Here is a 23,780-nt window from a genome sequence, read left to right on the forward strand (position 1 = left end):
GGTGAGGACCGGGTACATGGGAGTAACAAAAATTTGACCGGAGATCTCAGGCCTGGGTAGATAGGGGTTCCTTAGGGGACAACAGGTTAGTATTTCCCGTTTGTTTAATTAGACCAAAGATAAATATCAAAGACAGATATAATAACTCCGTAATAGATGGATACAGTCTAAGGAAAAAATGTGCCTCGAAAATCAAGAGAATTTGATTCTCGATCAGATGGCGCCACTACCTTTGGCCTACTCTCGGATAGATGGCGTTGACGGTTTCCTTTGTTAGTTAACAATTTTAACGCATATCAGTGAAAGAACATGGGTCAAAATCATATAAAAATAATTATTGCATATAAAAAAAATCATTTTTTCCCTATACAATGTGTGGCCTGTAATAGGAGCAAAAAATTAAACTGTAGGCTATACTCCTCAAACTGACCAACATTTGTTCAGCTACTTTTAAAAATAATGAAGACTTTAGACTAAAGACTTCGTATTTTTCATACAAAATAAATAATATCTTCAATGTACGCCATACGCCATTATCATCGTGATTGACGTTGCCTGTCACACCTTATACATAACAAAATTCGCAATACATTGCGTCTTGGAAAAAACTTTAAAGTGTATTAAAAATCAAAACAAGTTATTTTTAAAAGTCGCTGAACAAATGTTGGTCGGTATGAGGAATACAGCCTACAGTTTAATTTTTTGCTCCTATTACAGGCCACACATTGTATAAATACATTTTATAGTATTTTTATTCATCTTCATTTTTAGCTTTAATCGTGTGTCGATAGATAGCAGTGGTTACAAAATTTACTATGACAGTACCGCTCTATCCTATTATATCCTCTTTGATAAGACTAAAAATAATTCACAAAATGAAGTTTATGCTTGAGGAAAATATCAGTTCTATACAACTAATGAAAAATATCCTATTTCACTGGTGTTTTGAACAATTACGTGAGAAAAGTTGGGTGGTAAATAATAAAACATTGTTGTCAAAACATGTTATATTGTACCATATTTTAATTATAATGCTAATTAGACTAAGACTATTCTATTGTTACCATGATGAAAAGGTATATTAACAGATTTAATAGCAAAAAGTTTAACCCTATTTACACATGAACTAAAAAAAGAATTTATCCATTGTAAAGAATGATTAGTTTCTCTACTACGTTGATAAGCCATCCCACAGAATTTAAACTGTCCACATTTACATCAACATTTAACTGTAATGCAAAAATATCGATCTATGTAAGCATATACATCTGCTATGACACCAAGTGTTTGACTAATTTATATCGTTAAATATACCACTACCTATTATACATATACATTTTATAAGTACACGTGGTTATTTGTTTTACCCATGTTTGCACAAAATGCTAAACATGCTAATGCATTTATTAACATTTCTCTCGACTATTTTACGAGAAGGACACAACATCTAATCTCTTGCGGGGCAAATAATACTACCGGATGATCTGATAATAAATACCATTTAAAAGATGTAGACCTTATCACTAGCGAGGTATGTAAAAGTAAGCATTTTTGTGCTAAACATCAACAAATAATACAACAAACGATTTGTTTAGTAAATGCGTCACTAGACAGTTTATCATACATTGGTTCGGGATATATTTCAAAACATCAGAGTACAATTTAAAATTTTAATCCCAACAGTGGCCACGAACGTAAACTCCGGGCTTGTAAAAACGGATCACGGATTTAAACGTATCACTTAGAACGGCAGTTTCTATAGAGCAGATGAATCGTCCCGTCGATCACAGGGCGGCCGGCAGCAACAAAATCAGGTCAGGTGTCACCGAGTTTTGTTGTGTGTAGGGGGGTGGGGCCGCTAGAACTTGAGCGAGAAGCCGGGCGCCACGTTGAGCGAGCGCTGCGGCTGCACTCTGAAGCCTCTTGCCTCGTCGGAGTCGGCGCGCGCGTACTGCGCGTAGGCGGCGCCGCCTGCCGGCGGCCGCGGGCTGTGCGTGCTGCGGCTCTTGCCCTCCGACTTGGCGGGCCACGTCGGGAACATCGCCGGGTCGATGGCCACCGGTTGCTCCTGTAATGTTACTTAGTTACTACACTCAATCTCAAACATCACCATCATCTTTGACTAGGCATCGTTAGTTTTAGTTAGTTAGAAAAAATAATTAAATCAATTTAAATACTAACCGATTCGGCCGATATCTTCAAATATCTCAATTTACTTCTCTTCTACAGTGTTTATTTGTCATCCACGGAAAAAATATAAGCAAGCAAGAGAAGAAAAAAGCCATCTAAAAAATGAGACCAAAAGAAGAAAGCGTTACCAGTTTATAGTCAGCCTCTAGCTCAGTCGATTCAATAGGCAAGTTTCGAGTTAGAGTCTGTGCGGAAAGAGAAGAGTCGTGGAATCAAAGGGGGCCCATACATTCTACAACTCTCTTTCGGCACAGACTACGGGAGAGGTGACAAATAACGTCATGGTTACTTTACGCGACTACAAGCTACGCAATCTAATAACCATCACGTGAATATGAGATTACTATCACTCCTAAAAAATGAACCGAAGTTTTTTTACAATAACTAGTTTTATTCTTAGATTAATCAGAATCATCGAATTAAAAAGTTCCCGCCCGATAAAATCTGCTTACCTTTTTTTAAAACGGTCGAATGATAGTTTTGTAGTATATTTATTACACGAATGTTAAATCAATAGACTAGAGATTGTGCCAGCTCACCTGAAAGTATTTATGTTCCAACGCGGCATCGGCGGTGATCCTCCTGGCGGGGTTGTAGGTGAGCAGCGCCTGCAGCAGCGACAGCCCGGTCTCGGACAGCAGGTCGGCGCCGACGCGCTGGCGCAGCCCGCCGGCCGGGTGCTCCGCGAACGTCATCTTCTGCACCGCCGGCAGCTCGCCGTAGCCCGGCCACACCAGCTCCGATGGGGTGCCCAGGTCCTGGTGGTTATTCAATAACCAGTTACTATCAGACATTGATATCAATGTATGTATTGCATAATAGCAGTATTATGCCAGAAATAATAGTCATTGTTTATAGACGCACTGTTACATTTTGTCGCTGCATACTTAGCTTAGATCGCGGTACGAATCCGGGCCGACGACCTGTTTTGTGCTGTATATTACATTTGCTTATTTAATAAACTCAAGCAGAAAGGGATCGCAAATATCGCAATGGTAATATTATTTTATAAACCGGACCCCTGAAGAAAGTAATTGGTGACCCCTGGCTAAGATGAACTCTAGTAACTACACCGAACAAACATTTTACACAAAACATTATACCTAGGTAACAAAACAATATTGAACCACATTCAAGTAGTCGACACGCAAATGCTTTTGCCATAACCGATGACTCGGCGTCCGCGCCCAAAATGGAACAAGAGAAAGAAGTGTTACGCTAACCTTGAAAATTCGATTCAACTGGTCCACTTCGGACTTTCCAGGAAACAGCGGATTCATGGTAATAAATTCGGCGAATATGCAGCCCACACTCCACATGTCTATGGGCGTGGAGTACTCCTTGCCGCACAGCAGCAGCTCGGGCGCACGGTACCACAGCGTCACGACTATAGGCGTGTACTGACGCAGCGGCGAGCCGTACTCGCGGGCTAGGCCGAAGTCACCCACCTGTAAATAATAATACGGCATTAAGTTTTAAATTCCATAACAATAAGCTAGTTACCCAAAGAGCCAGCATCATATGCCTGGTACTTTTTGTGACGGTGCGTGTGACGGAACGTTACACTACCAACTTTTGTATTATTCCTGGCACAATACAATTCCTAAATTCGCCATTCAAATTCAAATCCTTCTTCGAATCCATTTCGTTGGTAATAATTTTCAGTCCATTACAAAACTTTGCTGAGTAAAGATCTATTTCCTGCAGTACATAGTATTCAGTTTAATATTTTATATTGTGATCTATATAGTGAATTCATACTGCAAGTGCATTGTTTTATGCGCACTTGTTATTGTAACAGCGCATCTGTTCTACCTACATTCAAAGGCACATGAAATTGTAAGTTTTATAATAGTTAACTAATTTAGGAAAGTGTTTTATCTCTATTTGTTAGCGCATCAGACAGTAACTCGCCTGTATTGTTGCAGGTGCCTTCTTATTTTAATAATAAATACCCTGATCGCCCTGGATCCTGCCTTTAATTTATCATCCTGTCGAGGGAGGCTCCTATGGACCTACCCACTCACACTTTTAATATGATGCAAAAAGGAATGCTACAGATTGCGCTAGTAATTCAAGCAAGAGAATAACACTTATAATATAAGTCTTATATGATACTAGACCACAGCGATTTGCTAGTGATCTAAAGTGTTCGAAAGTAGACGTCTGATGCTGTTTTTACTAGGAAGTTCTATCGACGCGCGAATCGGATACAGTGTGCTAAACGCCTTAGATGTACATTAGGCTAACTAACATAACATGATATACATTAAGATAACTGACCCAATGCAAACAAGTTTATATGCAGGGGGTCAGTTATTATTATTACAATTAGCAGTCTTTACACCAAACGAATAGATTTACATATTACAGTCTAGCAGACAATAAACTAGTAGGTAATTATAACGTACTTTTAGTATTCCCTTGTGGGAAAGAAGAAGATTGCTAGTCTTGAGATCCCTGTGCAATATCCAGTTATCATGAAGATGGTGAACAGCTTTCAGCAATTGAGTCATCAGACATTTTACTTCCCCTGGAAGAGAAAAACGTTGTTTGTTAATGTTTCCTTTCCATGAGTGTAGATGTCGGTTGATGACAATGGTGATATGTTCAGACACGTGTAAACTTGTAAAGGTTGACAATTAAAATTGTTATGTTAATGTAAACTCTCATTTATCAGCAAACGTTTGCAGCTCTCAGTGAGCCATCAGTTAAAAGTCCGATACTATTTTGCAAAACGAGCGAACTAACGACAGATTCTACCTACGCCAGTGATAAAAATAAGCCCTGAAGGCGGTAAAAGGATGGCTTACCAGGTAAAAACACCTGTTTCTTTCCCCTCATTGTTTCCATGAGACTCTTCAGATCATGCTCCACGTAGTCCATGACGATGAATATCTTGTCCATATTCGAGCCCACCACGATCTCCCTCACGGTGACTATATTCGGATGTTGGCCCTGCAACAAGCAAATGGAGCGTGTCGCTTGTTAGTTAAAATGGGGCGCACTATACCGTTCGCCATGATGGCGAAACCCCGCAGTAGGGAGAAGTTTACCCCCGGGCGCCCGAGAGACGAAATTTCCACCACTTACGCTTCAGGATCTCCAGTGACAATGACACATTAATAGAGCGACAGTACCTTTCTGCAGTAGTTTAACCGTCCATGTAGTAGGGATTCCTTATAGCTCATGTCACTGCGTTAGTTACACCGAAGCAGCTATGCTCGACGATCCTGCTTTACTGTGATCACCATGAAACACGCGATTATCACAATATACCGCGATGGATAGTGATAATAGTGGCAGATAGTTAACATGACAGAAGTGTCTTCAATCCTATATCCAGCAAGAATTGCTATCGCAATGAGAATTTAAATATTTTAATTATCAGAATTCAACACAAAAGCTTGTATACTATAATATCTCAGAAAAACATGGGTTGAGGCTAAAATATTCTACTAACCGCCATCATGTCAGTATTATGAAGAATGGATAGTGGGTAAAGCTCAAAAACATTATTTCGTCAGGTGACAACTAAAACTCTATTACTTTACCACAAATTCAGAGCCATAGTAACAAGGTTGATTTTTGTTTTCTATGCAATTCATGAGTTTTGATTGTCACCTGACGATTTGATAGTTTACATTCCTACTACCTTCAAGAAGCATCTGGGATAATAACCCGGTCTTTAGCAGTCTGGCCTCTTAGCTTAAGAGGAAAGGGGACGGCCGTTTCTCCATACAAACGTAGTTAGTCGTCATGAGCGAAAAACAGATTTCATACAAATTTTAAAATTCTAATAATTAAAAACCCCCTTGCCCTTGTAATAATTAAAAATTCGAAAAAATAAAACAAACGTAGGGCATAGCTGTGGTTGGTATACAGCAAACTGTGTCAAAATATTTTTAATAATGTTAATATCCAGAGAGGGAAATGAGGAATACGTTTGTACGAAAAGGCGATTTCGTGCGGGTCTTCCACTTTCGTCTTAAGTTAATAATAAAAAAAACTGTCTCATCCTTTTAATGCGACATATGAAATGGAGTAAAATACGTACATAACTTCGTAGCAAACATTTTACCCACATTTATTGACTGTGGTTTTGTTGTTAACTTCAGTCCAGATTTATTAGTATCAAATGTGGGAGCAAACCCTAATTACATATAAGAGAACAAGGTAAGCTAAATATAAATCCTAAATAATTCTTAATGAACTAATAAATTTTAAACCCAATAGAATTCAGTAGTCCGTGAAAGTTAAAAAACAAAACTTCGAAAATTATGTTAAACGTTAAATTTCTTAACGTGCCCGGTGCCCGCCCTAACTGCACGTGTAATCTACTTCGAAATCAGCGAACAAGAAAATATACAACCATTTTAATCTTCATACAACGCCGCATACGTCGTCAGTGTTGTGTAGGGCCTAATTGAGTTAGGACTGATATGTTTAACTTTAAACCCCGAAATTTAACTTTACAAGCACAAAAGGCTCATATGGATAGCAACGTACAGTTCCACTAATGATTATTATTCACTCGAAAATATCCATAATATAAGACCATCACTAACACACTTCAATACCACACAAAATACATCACTTTAATAGCTACCTATACCTAAACATTAAGATATTGTTTCGGCGCACAGGTGCTAAGGCTACAAGGCCAGTAAAATTTAACGTTTCGAAGTTATAAATAGCAATAGCAGGAAAATGAGTTTTCCGTCGCACAAAGCTAAAAAATAAAGCCTTCCACAACAATCATGACGCATGTGACTCAACGTCATGGAGTTCAGCCTTCCTATATTTTATTTTTATGAAAATATAATTTTCTAATACTCAAACATATTTTGGATTGCCGAGGGTACTTACAAACTTTATTAAATAGTAAATTTTAGCCTTAGAAATACTCTTCGAAACTGTTGACGTTTTCTGAAGTTTGGATCTTAAGTATTTTGAGATTAAAAACCAACTCGATTAAGAAACGAAAGGACGACCAAATAATGTTTAAAAAAAATCAGTATGAAAATTTTCATAGTGTATGAAATTGTAGTCTTCAAGAATTTATTCTTAACTGAAATGTAAATCAAAATCAGGTAACACCTACTACCTACCAGTCCTACAAAAGTGACAGAGATTAATTTATAACTTAATTTTACACGTAACTTTAATATCTTGAAGCAAAGATCTGCCCAATAGGACATTCTGATTTTCGGGGTACTAATATAATCAGTCTTCACATTTAACGTATTATATAGAAAATATAGCACCACGTACAATCAAAACATCTGGCGCCGTATTAGCCAAGATAATAATCGTTTAGAGTTAGACCAAGATAAATCTGCAACGATTTTGATGGCACACGCTGTGCAAGTGTTATTTATACGTCATAATTTCATAGAAGTTTGACTTTTAACCCTTTGAACGCCAAGAACCCCTAAAGGTGTCGTTACTAGTCGTGCCCACAGCGCCAGGGACCGCTATAGGTGTCGTTACTAGTCGTGCCCACAGCGCCAGCGCCTTCAAAAGTTTAAAATAACACTCGCACTGCGTGTGCTATCAAAATCGTTGCACTTATCTTAGTCTAACTCTATCAACAAACGCCATTCTGAAAGTAAAAAAATGTATCGTGTTGACAGATGCTATTTCCATACATTACATAAGTGTCTATTTTTATTTTCTATAATCGATTGTCACTTGGCTAGATATAAGATAAGACCCACTGCGGGGTTAACAAGATTGCGCCGCGACAGTATCTGCGCGTGAGATAGATTTCCCTCTTTTTCAATTTCAAAAGGAACGGGTAGCATATATATATTGCGCGCGTGATACTGTCGCGGCAAACTCGAGCGACGGCCGTTGGTCAACGTTAAATATGGCGACTATGGGTCGGTTGCACCAAACTGTTTGTCATCGTTAAAGAGTTCGCAAACTTTTATTGTATGGAAAATTTCATAGTAAACCGCCGCGGCGCGCCGGGTGACGTTGATCAGTCTGTCAAGTGCAACTGGCACTAAAGCTGTCAACCTATAAACAGCTGTCAAGCTTGTCATACATTTTTTCGAAAAATGTACAATACTGGGATAGGGAAGAATCCCAATCCTATGGTAAGAGCAGTGTAGGCCAATTAAATTTGATCCATAAAAAGCCTTGGAATAAATTCCCAGCAAGCTGGAAATCGTTTTAACATAGTATGACCAGGGCAAAGTATGTTATCTTTATACCATGGTTTTAATACCTTCATTTGGTCCTAAATGCGTGTAATCCGAGTTTGAGCAATCCCAGATGTGCATAAATTTTGGGAAGGGAATTTTAATAGGAGATAAATCTTTCCTTGGATTGCCAAAGCACTCGATGTAGAAGTAACCGAACATCAATTACAATGGCACTACCACTACTACCAGCAAGGTTTGGTGGATCAGACACTGGTGAAAAGGCGTTTTCGGATTTTTAAGGTGATCATACTAAAAATTCAAAATGGCGGTCAGTTTTTACAACTGACTATGAATTCATATTAAGGTACCTTTCGGATCCTCAGACATCAACTTTTAACATGATTAGAACAAATTTTCCGTCGGGCGTACCGTTTTCGATCTACAAGCAAAAAACTGAAAAGGAGCAAAATTTTATGCACACCTGGGATTGCGCTCGGATTACAAGCATCGAAAACCAAATGAAGGTATTTAACGATTTCCAGCTTGCTGGGAATTGATTCTTCAAACTTGATTGGCCTAGTAGTACTTTGTATAGGTAACTTGACGACTGCTCGATGCAGTGGTAATTTTTAAACGAATTATTACAAGAAAGCAACGTGACGATTTGCGGGCAATCATCATTGTCGGTTGTCAATAAGGGTATTTCTAACCTTATTAGAACCGACAATATGTTACATTTTGCTTTAATACATAAATATTTAATAAATTCATGACAAACAATGAATCTAGTATGAAAACATATACGACGCTGGTAAAAGAAGCATTTAAAGCTATTTAAAACTATTAAATTCTCATTCCTGTTTTCTAGCCCGAAAAGTAGAATGACCCATTTTGTAAATGGTATAATACAATACAGATATTGTTGATCTGAAGAGTAAAATGTTTGTTACGTATATAATATATCCCATAAAATAAATTAATATTAAATAAGGAAACAAAAGCGAAATGCTTTTTCTTTCAGAACTCTGATGATTAAAATATTTAAATACACATTAAGATCACAATGTAAAAATGGTCTTACATTATACAAAAACTGCTCAGTGGGAGAATAATAAACTTAATCTAGTATAAAGGCGTAACAAATAATAGTAATATTTCGGACACAATGTTATTTTAAATGGCGATACAATGTCATAGACGCATAGGTGTATACTAATTATTACAGTATTCGTACATAGATGTAAGAAATCACACATTTTAATAATTTATACTAACATCACACAAACATTATTGATGACACAAGCAATTGAGAGCTTTTTTTACAAATTAAAAAAAAATACAACACTGATAATTTCCATACAATGCCGTGAATCACTAGTCTGTAGATGGAGCTCCTAAGAACCGTTTCCCACGGCAACATCCCAATTTTTACCAGGTACGATTTTTTGCAGGATCCCATTTATTCGTTTACGTAATTATATACCTACTAACGTTTCACAAGGCCATTCTGATTGAGGTATCCGGCAAAAAACCGCTGGATGTGCCCAATATGCTCATTGTCATTGCTGTACCGATACCGCAAAAAACAGGATGGAAACTAATACACCTATGACTTTTGCGGGATTCAGTAAAAAAACCGTTCCCGCAGAACTGGACCTTAGTGGAAAAGGGCTCTAATTTTGTCTGGATGTGCCCTTCTGTCATCTCACTGCTGTTTATAACTTCAAATATAAAATTGGATTTGCATATGCCTAATAAATAGTTGTCATGGGTACAAAACAGGGCACAAAAGTTTTACAGATAAATAGCTAGGTGGCGCTGTACAGTCGCCATTAGATATATCGGAGCGGCCAAGATGCTCAAAATATCTGAACAGGCACTTTTAAGGTGTTCACAATAGAGGCAACACCAAATTATAAATAACGGTGAGACGAATATGGCAGTGGTCACACACACAGCTAAAATGCAAACATAATAAATGGCGCACTCTACATCAACGACACTTGTGGCGTTGTATAGATATATCAGCCTTCTAAAATTAATCTTGTCATTGGGCGTTACTTTAAATTCTGACATCCTATAAAGTAGTTCGGATCATTTCCTCTCCCCCCTGGATAAATGAGATCGAAAACAACTTCGAACCGCGGCGCGCGGGGCCCCGCCCGCCCAGGCGTAATGTTATAAGAGTCCTAACAGCAGTGTTCTTAAGGATATTCATACAATATTATGCAACTGTTGTTTTTTTTTTAAATTCTGACTTGTAAGCAAAGATCTACAAACAAATATTTACTTTGATTTTATTTCAAATTTTAGGTGTATGCCGCTGTCTTAGAAAAAATATTGTGTGCAACGATACATAATTGGGTCTTAAAAATGTCGGGGGGCCTGTCTTTACAAAACTTAACTTCGTTTCGTTTTGTAAGTTCGGCCCTTGAATTTTAAGAACCCTTAGTATTTTTCTATATTACTTTAATTTTTAAGTAGTTTTATTTTAATGTTAGTTTAGTTTTAATTTGTTTAGATAATATGTAGTTTTAATGTTTTTTTTATGCTTAGATAAGTGTGTTTTTTTTGTTATGTATGTTAATAAGTTAAAAATAATAATTAAAAAATTTTGAAATCTAAAACAAAACCCTTATTATGTACATGTACGCTATTGTATAGTCGCCATCAGATACATCGGAGCGACCGAGGTGGTCAAAAATATCTGAACACGCACTCCAGCGCTTTGACAAAAGAGGCGTGTTCAAATATTGGCCGCTCCGATATATCTGATGGCGACTGTACAGGAAATAGCGCGTCAATGTACTAGATGTAGATACGAAATTGTTCGTGCTTCGAGTCTTTACTTTATAGTCCTTTCCGTAAGAAAGCACGTAACTTGCCATGCATGTAGCTTAGGATGGTATTCCATCTGTCCAATGTGTATTTGCGTCTCACATTTTGCTTAAATAAAAAATAAAATTAATTTATTTCAAGCTATTTGGCTTATATGTACAATAGTTACACAATTCACATAAAATATTTAAAAAAATACAAACTATTACTTAATGGGCTTAATAAGATTATGTATTACTTAATGACAGAGTGACACGCAATGCATATTGGACAAATAAATTGGACGGGTGGAATATTATACCACCCTTATGTAGGTAAGAAAAATGGAAGGGGAAGCAACTTGTCCAGTGGATGCTTCCCTCCCTTTCCCCCGCTTCTGCCTCCCATTTTACAATTTTTAATTGCTTTTAGAAAAATGATTTAAGTTACGGCAAAACTTTCAATGAACAAAATATTGTCCATTAAATTTTCTACAATAGTTGGCTTTAATTAAAGTGTTTCTAGGACTTTTTAGAAAAATGAAGAATTAGCCTCATGCATGAAGTTTATATTTGAACGAAATATTTTTTATTTGGATGTTTGTTACCGTTATATCATGTTACAAATGCATTTCCGTTAATAAATTATCATTTTCTACAGAGCACAGAATATTGAACTCGGCTCACATTTATATTTTCGTTGGGATTGTTAAAACTTGTAATGTTATTCATTTCTATTGTTTCTAAGACGACCGGTCTGGCCTAGTGGGTAGTGACCCTGCCTGCGAAGCCGATGGTCCTGGGTTCGAATCCCAGTAAGGTCATTGATTTGTGTGATGAGGAGCACACAGATATTTGTTCCCGAGTCATGGACGTTTCTATGTATGTATAAGTATTGTATATATCGTTGTCTGAGTACCCACAACACAAGCCTTCTTGAGCTTACCGTGGGACTTAGTCAATTTGTGTAACAATGTCCTATAATATTTATTTATTTGTCCTATAATATTTATTGTTAAAAATGTTAGGGTTGTAGAACGTATTTTTATGGACTTTTAAGATGATTATTTTCATTTGAAAGGAGCTAACAAGAGTGGCCCCCACGAGGGATTTGGTTATACTTTTAGGTGGAGTAGTGGCAGGACCTAAGAACACTGTATGCCTAATATCAGCCTTCGATCTTCTTTTGTTTCAGATTTATTCACGAAAATGTTAAAAAAGCGGCCAAGTGCGAGTCGGACTCGCGCACCGAGGGTTCCGTACTTTATAGTATTTGTTAATATAGCGGCAACAGAAATACACCATCTGTGAAAATTTCAACTGCCTAGCTATCACGGTTCATGAGATACAACCTGGTGCCAGACAGACGGTCCGAAGGACAGCGAAGTCTTAGTAATAGGGTCCCGTTTTTACCCTTTGGGTACGGAACCCTAAAAATCAAGGTATTTTTTAAACTGTAATTATAGCTAAAATAAGCAAGCGGGTAACCAAATAAAATGAGAATTCAGGAGGATATAACGGGGTTACTAATGCATATTTTTACAGAAATTCATGCCCTTAAACTTAGATGAAAAAAAAAAACTGGTTTTTATTATCGCTTCATTTTTTTGCCACTTCTCGCGGAGACACAACTACCAAAAAAAATTGCGTGACAAGCCACAATTGTCAACTACGTATACGTGCAAAAAATTTTTAATATCATGGTGCGTCATGTCAACAAAAATAAATAAACGAACGTATGTTTACTATACCAAGGCATATTAATATAGTAGTAGCAAATGAGTATGTAAGTAGGTATAACATCCTCTTTCGTTCATTTTAAAATAATTCATTGACATTGATCAATAACATGTCATATATTTACGACTACACATTTTCTAGCCATTTCTTATGTCGTTTTTTGCAATGTCTGAAAGCAGATGCACACACAAAATATCGTTAGTCAAAATATTTTTATTTGTAGCACTAGAAAAGAAAAAAGCTTCGTCAGCGTTCTGTATCACTTTTTTGTTGCCATTCGTTTTGAGTAAACATCTATTACAACATTTACATCTGCTTTCAGACATTATTGCAAGAAACGATATAAGAAATAGCTAGAAAATGTGTAGTCGTAATTGTATGACATATGTCATTGATCAATGTCAATGAATTATTTTATAATGAACGAAAGAGGATGTTATACCTACTACTTGCTACTACTACTCTATTAATATGCCTTGATATAGTAAACATACGTTCGTTTATTTATTTTTGTTGACATGACGCACCATGATATTTGAAAATGATTTTGCATGTATACGTAGTTGACAATAGTGGCTTGTCACGTAATTTTTTTGGTAGTTGTGTCTCCGCGAGCAGTGGGAAAAAAATGAAGCGAAAAAAAACCAGTTTTTTTTCTTCATCTAAGTTTAAGGGCATGAAGGTCTGTAAAAATATGCATTAGTAACCCCATTATATCCTCCTAATTTGTAATTTTATTTGGTTACCCTCGCTTGCTTGGTTTAGCTATAATTACAGTTTAAAAATTACCTTGATTTTTTAACATTTTCGTGAATAAATCTGAAACAAAAGAAGATCGAAGGCTGATATTAGGCATACAGTGTAGGTATTGTAATTTTTGTTAAAAACTAATTTATCGATTATATGAGAAAAAAGTTGCTAAAATGGACTACCTTTCGATATCATAACAGTATAAAAGTAAAAGAAAAATAGTGTTGGACTGAAGTTTCGAATTCGGTTTCGGCAGGATTAAGCACAAAAACCGGCCAAGTGCGAGTCGGACTCGCGCAGGAAGGGTTCCGTACCATTACGCAAAAAACTGCTATAAAATCACGTTTGTTGTATGGGAGCCCCACTTAAATATTAATTTTATACTGTTTTTAGTATTTGTTGTTATAGCGGCAACAGAAACACATCATCTGTCAAAATTTCACCTGTCTAGCTATCACGGTTCATGAGATACAGCCTGGTGACAGACAGACGGACAGCGGAGTCTTAGTAATAGGGTCCCGTTTTTACCCTTTGGGTACGGAACCCTAAAAATCATGTTACAGCCGAAGGTTCAGTTTCGGCCAAAACTATATCAAAACCGAACCTTCGGGCACTATAAAAATGTAGAATGGCTACATCCCTAGCAAATCTTTTTTAGAAACGATTAATTTTTTCTGAACATTTATGGGGGCAAATCGGTAAGTCAAAATAGCCCGCACTAAACGTCCTGTATAAATGTTGTGTTGTGTTGTGTTGTGTTGATAAAATATGCATTCGAAGAGTCGAAATGTGGTGTTGTGTTGATAAAATATGCATTCGAAGAGTCGCAAACTATTTCTGCTTCCGAAGATCTGTTAAACAGGTTTGGCAGTCAATGTGTCATCTACTATCCAGATGTTAACGAGAATATACCTACCTAAGTATCAGCGTAAGGCCATTTACACGGTTAATATACGAGAGACGTCTCACGTGACTATATTAGCCAGTACGGGGACGACAATAGGCTATTTGACTAATTTTTGAAAATGGTTTTAATTTATTGTTTATGACTTAATAATTACACTACATTGATATTTCCGTGAAAATTCCTGTATTAAATATAAAAAAACAATGTTAAAGTTTATTTATTTTGAACGCGCCTTAAACGCTGTTTTTGCAAAGGGGCTAATCACGTGACACGTGTGACGTCACACGCGAGTAAACTCAGTCAATGACCTTAGTAAATCTTATGGTTAATGTGCATTGAATTGATTATTTCACTGTAAAATGGTATATACACCATTTATATTATAAATGGTGTATAGTGCCGCAATGTTTAAGTACGACTATAAAAAATCCAGATAAATTGTTTGTTTCCGTTCCAACGAATCCCAAAAAAAGAAAAATGTGGTTAAAACTAGCGCGAAGAGACCCAAAGAGCATTTAAGCGCATATAAATGTTTTTATGTGTGAAGACCACTTCGATGTAAGTAATATTTAACTATAAATAAATATGGTAATTAAAGCAGCGGATTTTGTTATTTAACGAAACAAGATCTAGGTATTTAATGTATTACTACCTAACCTCATAACATAGCTCTTTCAGCATTAGTAGGTAGTTAGTAGCATACTTTTTCTTTCAAACTAAAGTGCAGTATGGAGATATTATTCTCGTCATCGTATTTTATATATATATATATCGTCGTCGTATTCGTATCATCGAAATCGAAATGTTTTTACATTTCTAAGTTCCCCAGCATAGTAATCCGGATTATCTTTAAAGAAAAGTGTAACCATTAATGCGTCTGTCTGGTAGGTTGCGCTATCAGCTTTCACATATTTCGGCTCCATTTTGAGATTCTTATGAATATTGTGCTACTAGATATACGGATAAATCGGAATATATCAGAAAACTGTGGAACAATAACTAAAATTAACTAAATACAAATAAAACAGTTAAAACACTTAAGGCAATCAAGAATTTTTACCCGCGTGTGACGTCATCCGAGCGTTGACCAATCACAGAGCGTTCACGTCCCTGGTGAAATTTCAAAAAATATTAAATTTTCTTTCGTTTATTTTCCAAAAAATAAACATAATTTACATTCAAATATAGTGAAATATACTTTATTAGTTTATTATCTTTCAGGATGACAGCAATTCGTTATATATTTTTAATGTTGTCAAATACCCTATTGCGTCCGCATTTGTGGAATCTAAAATGGGGGCTCTTGATTATTATGTCTTTTGGTGCGCTTTTGCGCTAGGTCTTGGAACCAGGCATCAAAGCTGGTTTACCGGCCCTCCGCGATGGCATCCTTACTCGTAAATCCTTCGCAATCTTTAGCTTGCTCGTGTCACGTGCTTCATTCGATATTCACGCTGTCCTTAAAACGTAGCATTTAACATCTTTCGTGTCGCTTTCTATTCTTTCCCAGTGCTACTTGCTGTTCTAGCCATAATCAGATATTTTATTTTTTAGGTTACTTAGGGTGGTGTTCCACTAAGCACCATCACCAATTTAAGTGGGGGCTTATTGTCTCGGCTAGCCCTGGAATATGCCATCTTTTTAGCCTCGGTATGTAGTCTTGTTCGTTTAACAGGTTTCTGGCTAATTCGTTACCGTGGTTTTGAAGTCTTTCCTTGTACTTTTTGCAGTATTCGTTTACCTCTTGTTTTAAGGGCCTTCGACACTCGCGTTCGCGGCTTCGCGCCGCGTAGTCTGGAGTGGGCTTTATAGTTGGTATCTCTGTGTATTCATGAATTTCACTACTTCTAACCAATAATGGTGCACAAGTGATCATTCTTAGGGTTTTATTTTGGAATCTTTGAAGTATTTCTAGGTTTGAGTTGCTGGCTCATCCCCACAGACAGCTGTGTCTATTCCACATATCCATATCGGTTTTATTATACATTTTTTTTATTATACATATTGACATAATTCAATATGGTCATTATAATCAACGCAAGTGGTTAATGCTAGCTAAAATGATTATTGCCAAGATTAATTGTTATTTTGTAGTTAAAACCTATATCTATGTCGACTTGGGCAAGCTGTATCTAACGGTTCCTGTTGGTAATAATTTCCTTCAGAATTTTAAACTAGCACGGGACTTAATCGCGTAAAACACACAACACTCACGACATCCGATGGTATGTGATGGGATGTTTTTTTCCCACTTACATTTGCTAATCACTGGATTCCACGAAGACGAAATCACCTGTCCCTCATTTTGATTGAAATTTCGACGTTTTCTGATTTCAATTGCTTCACGTACTTTCCTGCTGTAGTAAAGACGTTCCGTTGAGAGGACTGGGATTATGGAGCTCAATCCAGTGGTTTGGTCCCGACTGTAGCAAATGTTCGGCTACCGCAGACTTATTTATTTGACGTTTTTTAACAGCCGCAATATGCTCCTTGACTTGACGCTTCCCGCTATAGTGCGTTTGGTTTCCCCAATATAAGAACTACCACAGCTGGATTCAATCTTATAAACTCCCGGCATAGTATAAACAGGGCAAAGTATATTATCTTCATACAAACGCACCGCGCGCGACTTGTATCTATGGTCGCCGCACGTACACTCAAACAAGATCTCGACCTGCGCACTGAGAAACGCGGGTCGCCGCCCATAGATACAAGTCGCGCGCACATACAAGTCACGCGCGGTGCGTTGTATGAAGCATACTTTGCCCTGTTTATACTATGCTCCCGGTTTTGATAAGGGATAACATCTTTTGCTGACCTTAGTTGCCCCACCACGTTGGACAACGGTTGTACACAGTTTGTATGGAATACTTCCTTAATACCGTACCTTGTCCGTCACTCCCTTGACATAGGACATAAATGCCGGTCGTCTTGCAACATCTGGATACTTCCTCCTCGGTTTTCGTCTAGGTTGCCGCCTGTCCAACCTGTACCTATTTTTCCTAAGAACCTCCTGAACGTGTGACAACTCACTCAGGGTCACAAAGACCATGCGTTCTGTTCTTTAGGGAATTCACAACGGACAGTAGGTGAAGAGGGTGATGATGAGACAGAGCGTTGAGATACCTGTCTGTGCGTGTTGGCTTCTTGTACACAGTGTGCGCCAGGGAACCATCCATCCGAACTAGCACTACGCCTATTTTTTACGCGCAATTAAGTCCCGTGTTAGTTTAAAATTATTAGTGAAAATCGTGTTAGTTTAAATCAGTATAATAATTTCCTTTGATGCCGATTGATATTGTTTGGCCTGCCAGAAATCACTGATGCACGGCATGATGAAATTTCACACGTAGCTCCATGCCTTCCGTGGGTCCTTACAGGAACCGCTGGAAAAATGAACAAATCACAAAACTGCTTTTAATTCAGTTACCAACGGAATCACACTTCCGAGCTGCAATCAGCAGTAGTGCTACTAGGGGCTTTTGATAAAGGCATATAACCTCTAAAAACCACTAAAATCTCTTTGTAACATAAACAGCTGTTTGAAAGAGACTGCCACTTGTATTTACACTATTCACAGCCTTCTGGTGTGATTCCGAAAAGTGATTTTTCATTTATGAATCTCGATTTCTTGTTTGAGCTTCGCAGTTACTTCCGTTCTATTCCAGGTCTGGATAGTAGATGACTGCCTTAAAATAACCTTTTACCATACAATGTATACTCCCGGAAAACATCTCAACTTGCAATTCTTCAAATCAGTACTTTATGACACTTCTGAGTCTGAAAAAGACTTATTTCCTCAAAAAAGCGCTAATGATTACTAACATTTAAAATAGACTCCAATATGAACTAGACCTAGACCTAGTATAAAGATCAATCATAATCATGAATCAGATTAATTTGTTAAGAGTAAAAATTGCAATAAAATAATGACATTTGAATGTCCACATTACCATATTTTCGGGTTAAAGAATTTTTATTTTCTCAAAAAGAAATTTACATTTCATTTATATGAGAAACATATTTCTAAAAAATTAGATAATATTTTGGCTTTTACTGTTTACACTTGAAGTACAATTCCACCAGTGTAAACATTTGTGACGAATATGTCTGTCTGTTTGACTAACATGTTCGTTTCTATTGAGTACAATGTTTGCACTGGTAGACAAACAGATTAACTCGTATATTTTTATTTCGCCAACGTTTATTGCCAACACAACCATTACAGTACTCAAAAGAAGATATTAAACTTGTTAAAGTGAGGAGAACCCGTAACTTCTGCGATAAACGTAAGGTATTACGCTAGCCACGATGATTAATCATTATATTATACTTAATAACTAAAGGGCCCACCACACCGAAGGTCGACGCTGCGTTCACGCAGTGACACACGCGTATTGTATGTCGCGTTGTTGATTTACGGTTTGCTACGTAAACGCCGGGTCCACTTAATTAAATTAAAATATTCGGTGTAGTTGGTCTTTAAAGTGTTACCTGAACAGATGTGATGATAGATGACCTTCCTATGCACTTCAATTAAACTATCATGGAAATTGTATCGCCATCTTAAATAACTTTGCAGTTCAATAAATGTAGCTAAGCTTTTTTGATAATTACTCATCAGTGAACATTGAGTTCGTACATAATTAACTGAGGAAGCATTGGAGGGTTGATCCCCTGGAATAAATTCCTTATAAGATACTTAGGCCCGCCCGTGTATCGAAGTTGTTAACCCTTGCAATTGGGTCACACCTCTAGCACAACCCTCTTGCAGGTAAGAGGTGCCGGGCCTGTAGGAATAAAATACAAGGCATTAATCAATTGAATTCAACACATGAGCCATCGAGTGCTTCACAGCTTGCGGCTCAAACAAGCTGCCTCATTGCAAACTAATATTTGTGTCATTCTCTGGAAAAAGGCCTTTAGTGCATCTTGCGATTAGTGTGAAAAGTGACCTAAGTACACTTTGAGATTAGGCCCTATATTAACACCTAATCACAAGGTGCATTGGTCCTTCTTCTGAGAGAATGACACATTTAAATGAAATACCTTCTAACAGCCAGCAGTGATGCATTGAGATGGCTCAAGTGAGCTTACTCTAATAGAATAATATGAAATTGTGATCCTACCTTAAGTAATGTGTTGATCTCTCTCAGAGAGGTTATAGGGAAGCCTTCCTTTTCCTTTTCCATCTTTAGTCGCTTCAAAGCAACTATTTCATCACTTGTTTTGTCTCGAGCTCTGTAAACAACTCCATATGTGCCTTCCTCTATTCTATTCAGACATTGAAACTCCTCAACTGATCGACACCCCTGTAAATAATCTTAATTAATAATTTTTCCAATACATATTTTAGGAAACTAAAAAATAAATAAAAAAATACAACATGCAGAAAACAATGAGGAAAAACAACAAAACTGAATGTAAAAGCACATTTATTTAATAATTTTTATCCTGTTTATGTTATATTTTGAACTTAAAAATAATTTATCCATTAAATGATGATAAATTTGTTTGACTCACTCATACAATAAAAGCAAATAAAAATTATCACATTGAACTCTAGCTGTTGTAATAATTTACACTATAATAGAATAGTATAATTACACAATTAGGGTTGTTAGAGGCTTCAATACTGCTGTCAAAAAAAAAACACCATTACATCTGGTAAAAGCTACCAAGCGTAAAAAAAGTGATAAATATTATCACTTTATTTTAGCAGGGTAGTAAGGTTTGTCAAGATAATTACCTGTAGTGCAGGGAAATATGGTGGCAGAGCATTAATAACCTCTTCCCTAAGACGAACTTGCTCTTCATCTTCCTTAGATGGTTGTGCTTCTTCCTCTGGTTTCCCATTTTCTCCAGGTGGAGGAGGCGAGAAAGAGTGAGACCGGCTTCTACTTTTGGATCTAGAGAGTGATCTACAATAAAATGTGGAGACTAGATAAAAGATTTTTCTATAGTGACAGGTTAATCTTGTAAGTCTGTGGTCAGGTTGATGTTTTAAAAAACTCTTTATGACGTTAAAAAACATAAGACTGAAGAACATAACAAATACAAATGTTTATTTCATAGAATATGTACATTCATCATTCATTCATTCGTTTTATTTGGCATGAAACTGTAGCAGTGTAGGTAACTCTGATTGACTTACCTTCTAGAATCATTTGATGATGGAGTACCATGATTTGATTTGCGGACAGGTGGTGATTGAGATTTTTGTTTAACATTTTCAGTTTTTTGCTCTTCTTCCTTGTCAGTTTTCCTATCTTCTTCATTTTCATCACCCTCCTCAGATTTTGAATCAGCATCAGAGTCTGAATCTGTACTAGAACTACCGTCATCTGTTTCACTATTTGAATGCTCTCCTTAAATTTGAAAACAGTTTGTTACATATTATATTGCACATCTTGGTGAAGAAACACACACACATTTAATTATGCTATGTACCCGTATACTATCTTACCTTCCTCTTGATCTGAATTAGATTCTGCCTCACTCTTCAGGTCTACATCACTAGCATCAGACACTGTGACAACATCCCCATAGTGTGGAGAATGTGTGGATTTATTTTTTTTGCTAGAAGGTTCTTCAGAAGACGCAGAGCGTTTTTTACCGCGACGACGACGCTCTTCGCGTCTTGCTTCCAATTCATTGCGTGATTCCGTTTTCCTTTTTTCCATTTCTCTTTCTAGAAAGGAAAAGTTCAATTTAACATACATTTTAGAAAAGTAAATAAATCTAAATTACTTTATCTGCTTAGGCAGGGCCGGATTTAGGGAAGAGACTTAGGAAGACTTAGGAAAGAGGAAAGAAGAAAAGAAAGAAGAAAAAGAAGAAGAGGAAAGGATAGGAAAATTAATCTGGGGCTAGGGGACCTCCACTCCTTTGTTGCCCGGGGGCCTCCACACTTCTAAATCAGGCCCTGTGCTTAGGAGGTTTAATTGTACATGCATGAAATTATGACATCTATTTTCACCAAGCTTATAAGTTTAACGGCCCGGCCACGACATCGCGTGGCGGCGGCCATAGGTTGGAGCGAGACACAGCGATCGGACCATTCGTTCCCACCTATGGCCGCCGCGCGATGTCGTGGCCGGGCCGTAAGTATCAGATCATAGGCTAATATACCTGCTTCTAGTAACTTGTTTCTTCTTTCTTGTTGGTGTTTATCAAGAGCAGTTTGTCTCTCAGGCTTGGACTCCTTCTCAGTATAATCACTCTGTCTTTTTTGATCATTACTCTGCATTCTTTTACTTAATAGTCTACTTCTTAAATCTTCTAAGGCTTTATCCCCAGATGACCTATTTTCTTTTTCATTGTTATGGTTTGCATGTCCATCTTCTGCGAGCAATCTTAATCTAGATTCTATTCTTTCAGTGTCTTGATGTTTCCGTTCACTTTCGGAACCCTTATATTGCCTTTCACGATTTGCATAGCCATCTCTTTCTCTCTGTGACTCTTTGTCTCTGTATGCTTCTCTTGGTCTTGCTGCTTCTCTATAAGAAGGGTCTCTGAACATTTCCCTGTCTCTGTAGTGTTCTCTATCTTTGTAAGACTCTTTTTCTCTACATGTTTCTTTTTCCCTATATCCTTCCTTTTCTCTGTAGGCTTCCTTGTCTCTGTACACTTCTTTTTCTCTGTATGCCTCTTTTTCTCTGTATTGTTCTTTATCTCTATAAGCCTCCTTCTCTCTGTAGGCTTCTTTTTCCCTATAAGGGTCTTTTTCCCTATAACCTTCCTTCTCTCGGTAAGGATCTTTTTCTCTATACACATCTTTATCCCTCATTTCTCTTTCTCGAACAAGTTCCTTATCTCTAACTTCTTTGTCCCGATAAGAATCTTTCTCCCTGTAGTATTGTTTATCTCTATGATAATCTTTGGACACATCATCGCGTTCAATAGCTTTAGAATTTTCTCTAGTAGGTTTATCAGACTTTTCACGGTCCCTGTTAGAGTGGAAGAAAGATATCGAATTAGTTGTATTACTTTGATTCTTGTTTTTTTATATAACTATTAATTATTAAATATAATTATTATTTTAAAGTTTTGGCACCCCCGGCCAGTTAGATTTGCCATCCCATTAAGTGATGATAATGTATCTCATGTACGGAAAAAAAACCTGTTTTGCCGCAACTATGCAGCCTGCCGCCCCGGGCCATGGCCCCCATGGCCCTAGGGTAAATACGCCCCTGCCTGAATGTATTTTGGTTATATTAAGGATAATTGACAAACTTAGATAGTACTGCTTACCTATAAATATGTTTCTTATCTTTTCTTGAACTTTCTTTGTATCTGTCTTTGACAGATCTCTTGTGGCCTCTCCTGTCTCTATGAGATGGCCGAATTACAGCTTGGGGAGGCTTGATCACTAAAGAATCAGCATTGTCACGGTCCTCATCAGACAAACTAAAAATAAACAACTTTAGGTAACATTTCTATAACATGGGCTAATTTACATTACCATTATTAATTACAGACTTGAAGCTATTATTAATTCTTTATCATGGCACTAAAATTGACGATTTTTTAATTGCACAATGCTTTCCTGATCGAACATTATCATAGAAAAGATGTTACCCAAATACAGGATGTCAACTCTGTTTCATTACCATTTTGCGTTGTAAGTAATAGTAATAGTAATTAGCATCAAATGCAGATGTACACTATACTATGTAAATTACATTACAGAAATTACAACTCGTGTGGTTGTAGCTCTGAATGTGTGAGTCATGTGGCAGTAAAATTGTAACACAAGTTAATGGCAAAAAGTACGACTAATTCAAGTTTAAGTTATTCATATAACGTTACTGTTGGTATTGAATTGTATTATTAAGATAAATACCTGAAATCCATGTCTTCGTCGTCTTGGACAGGGCTATGCGCTAATTCTCCATCTTCACATTGTTCGTCATCGTAATTACTCATAATGAAGTTTCACGTTTAATATCACAGTAATGTTTAGACTAAAGTTTTATAAGCACAGTCACAAATTTTTACACATACACGTTTTTCTCATACGTAAAATACAGCAACGTAACGGAGACTGACTTCAACGTCTTCAACTCAATCAAAAAGACTCGACGCCATTTTATTGTGTATGTCATTCATTCGTAGGAAAGGAAGTAGGAAAGAAAGATTAAAAAAATAACGATGAAAGCAATGAGACTCTATGCGCACGCTCGACCGAGTGAAGCAGGACTACCAACAATACAGACAGAATAA

General features: G+C 37.1%; 1 protein-coding gene across 1 annotated transcript; it reads right to left on the reverse strand.

Annotated features, from left to right (window-relative positions):
• Window positions 1-989: 989 nt before the first annotated feature.
• LOC134742449 (cyclin-dependent kinase 11B) lies at window positions 990-23,629 on the reverse strand. The gene is made up of 12 exons (XM_063675614.1): window positions 23,401-23,629; window positions 22,809-22,964; window positions 21,687-22,504; window positions 21,022-21,246; window positions 20,710-20,923; window positions 20,305-20,476; window positions 19,685-19,867; window positions 5,004-5,148; window positions 4,602-4,723; window positions 3,414-3,638; window positions 2,730-2,948; window positions 990-2,068 (listed from the first exon to the last, which is right to left on the reverse strand). Exons 1-12 carry the CDS (start codon window positions 23,481-23,483, stop codon window positions 1,859-1,861), a joined length of 2,772 nt encoding a protein of 923 aa, XP_063531684.1. The 5' UTR covers window positions 23,484-23,629; the 3' UTR covers window positions 990-1,858.
• Window positions 23,630-23,780: the final 151 nt, after the last annotated feature.

Source organism: Cydia strobilella, chromosome 6 (assembly GCF_947568885.1).
Source record: "Cydia strobilella chromosome 6, ilCydStro3.1, whole genome shotgun sequence".
Classification (NCBI taxonomy): Eukaryota; Metazoa; Arthropoda; class Insecta; order Lepidoptera; family Tortricidae; genus Cydia; species Cydia strobilella.

What these genes read in the sequence shown, in the direction of transcription:
- LOC134742449 (XM_063675614.1), bottom strand. Translation starts at nt 23,483, where the DNA reads ATGAGTAATTACGATGACGAACAATGTGAAGATGGAGAATTAGCGCAT. An exon ending in AGATCAACACATTACTTAAG is followed by an intron (nt 5,149 to 19,684) that starts GTAGGATCACAA and finishes TGCTTGTTGCAG; the next exon opens with GGCCAACATCCGAATATAGT. An exon ending in TGGAACATAAATACTTTCAG is followed by an intron (nt 2,069 to 2,729) that starts GTGAGCTGGCAC and finishes GTAACATTACAG; the next exon opens with GAGCAACCGGTGGCCATCGA.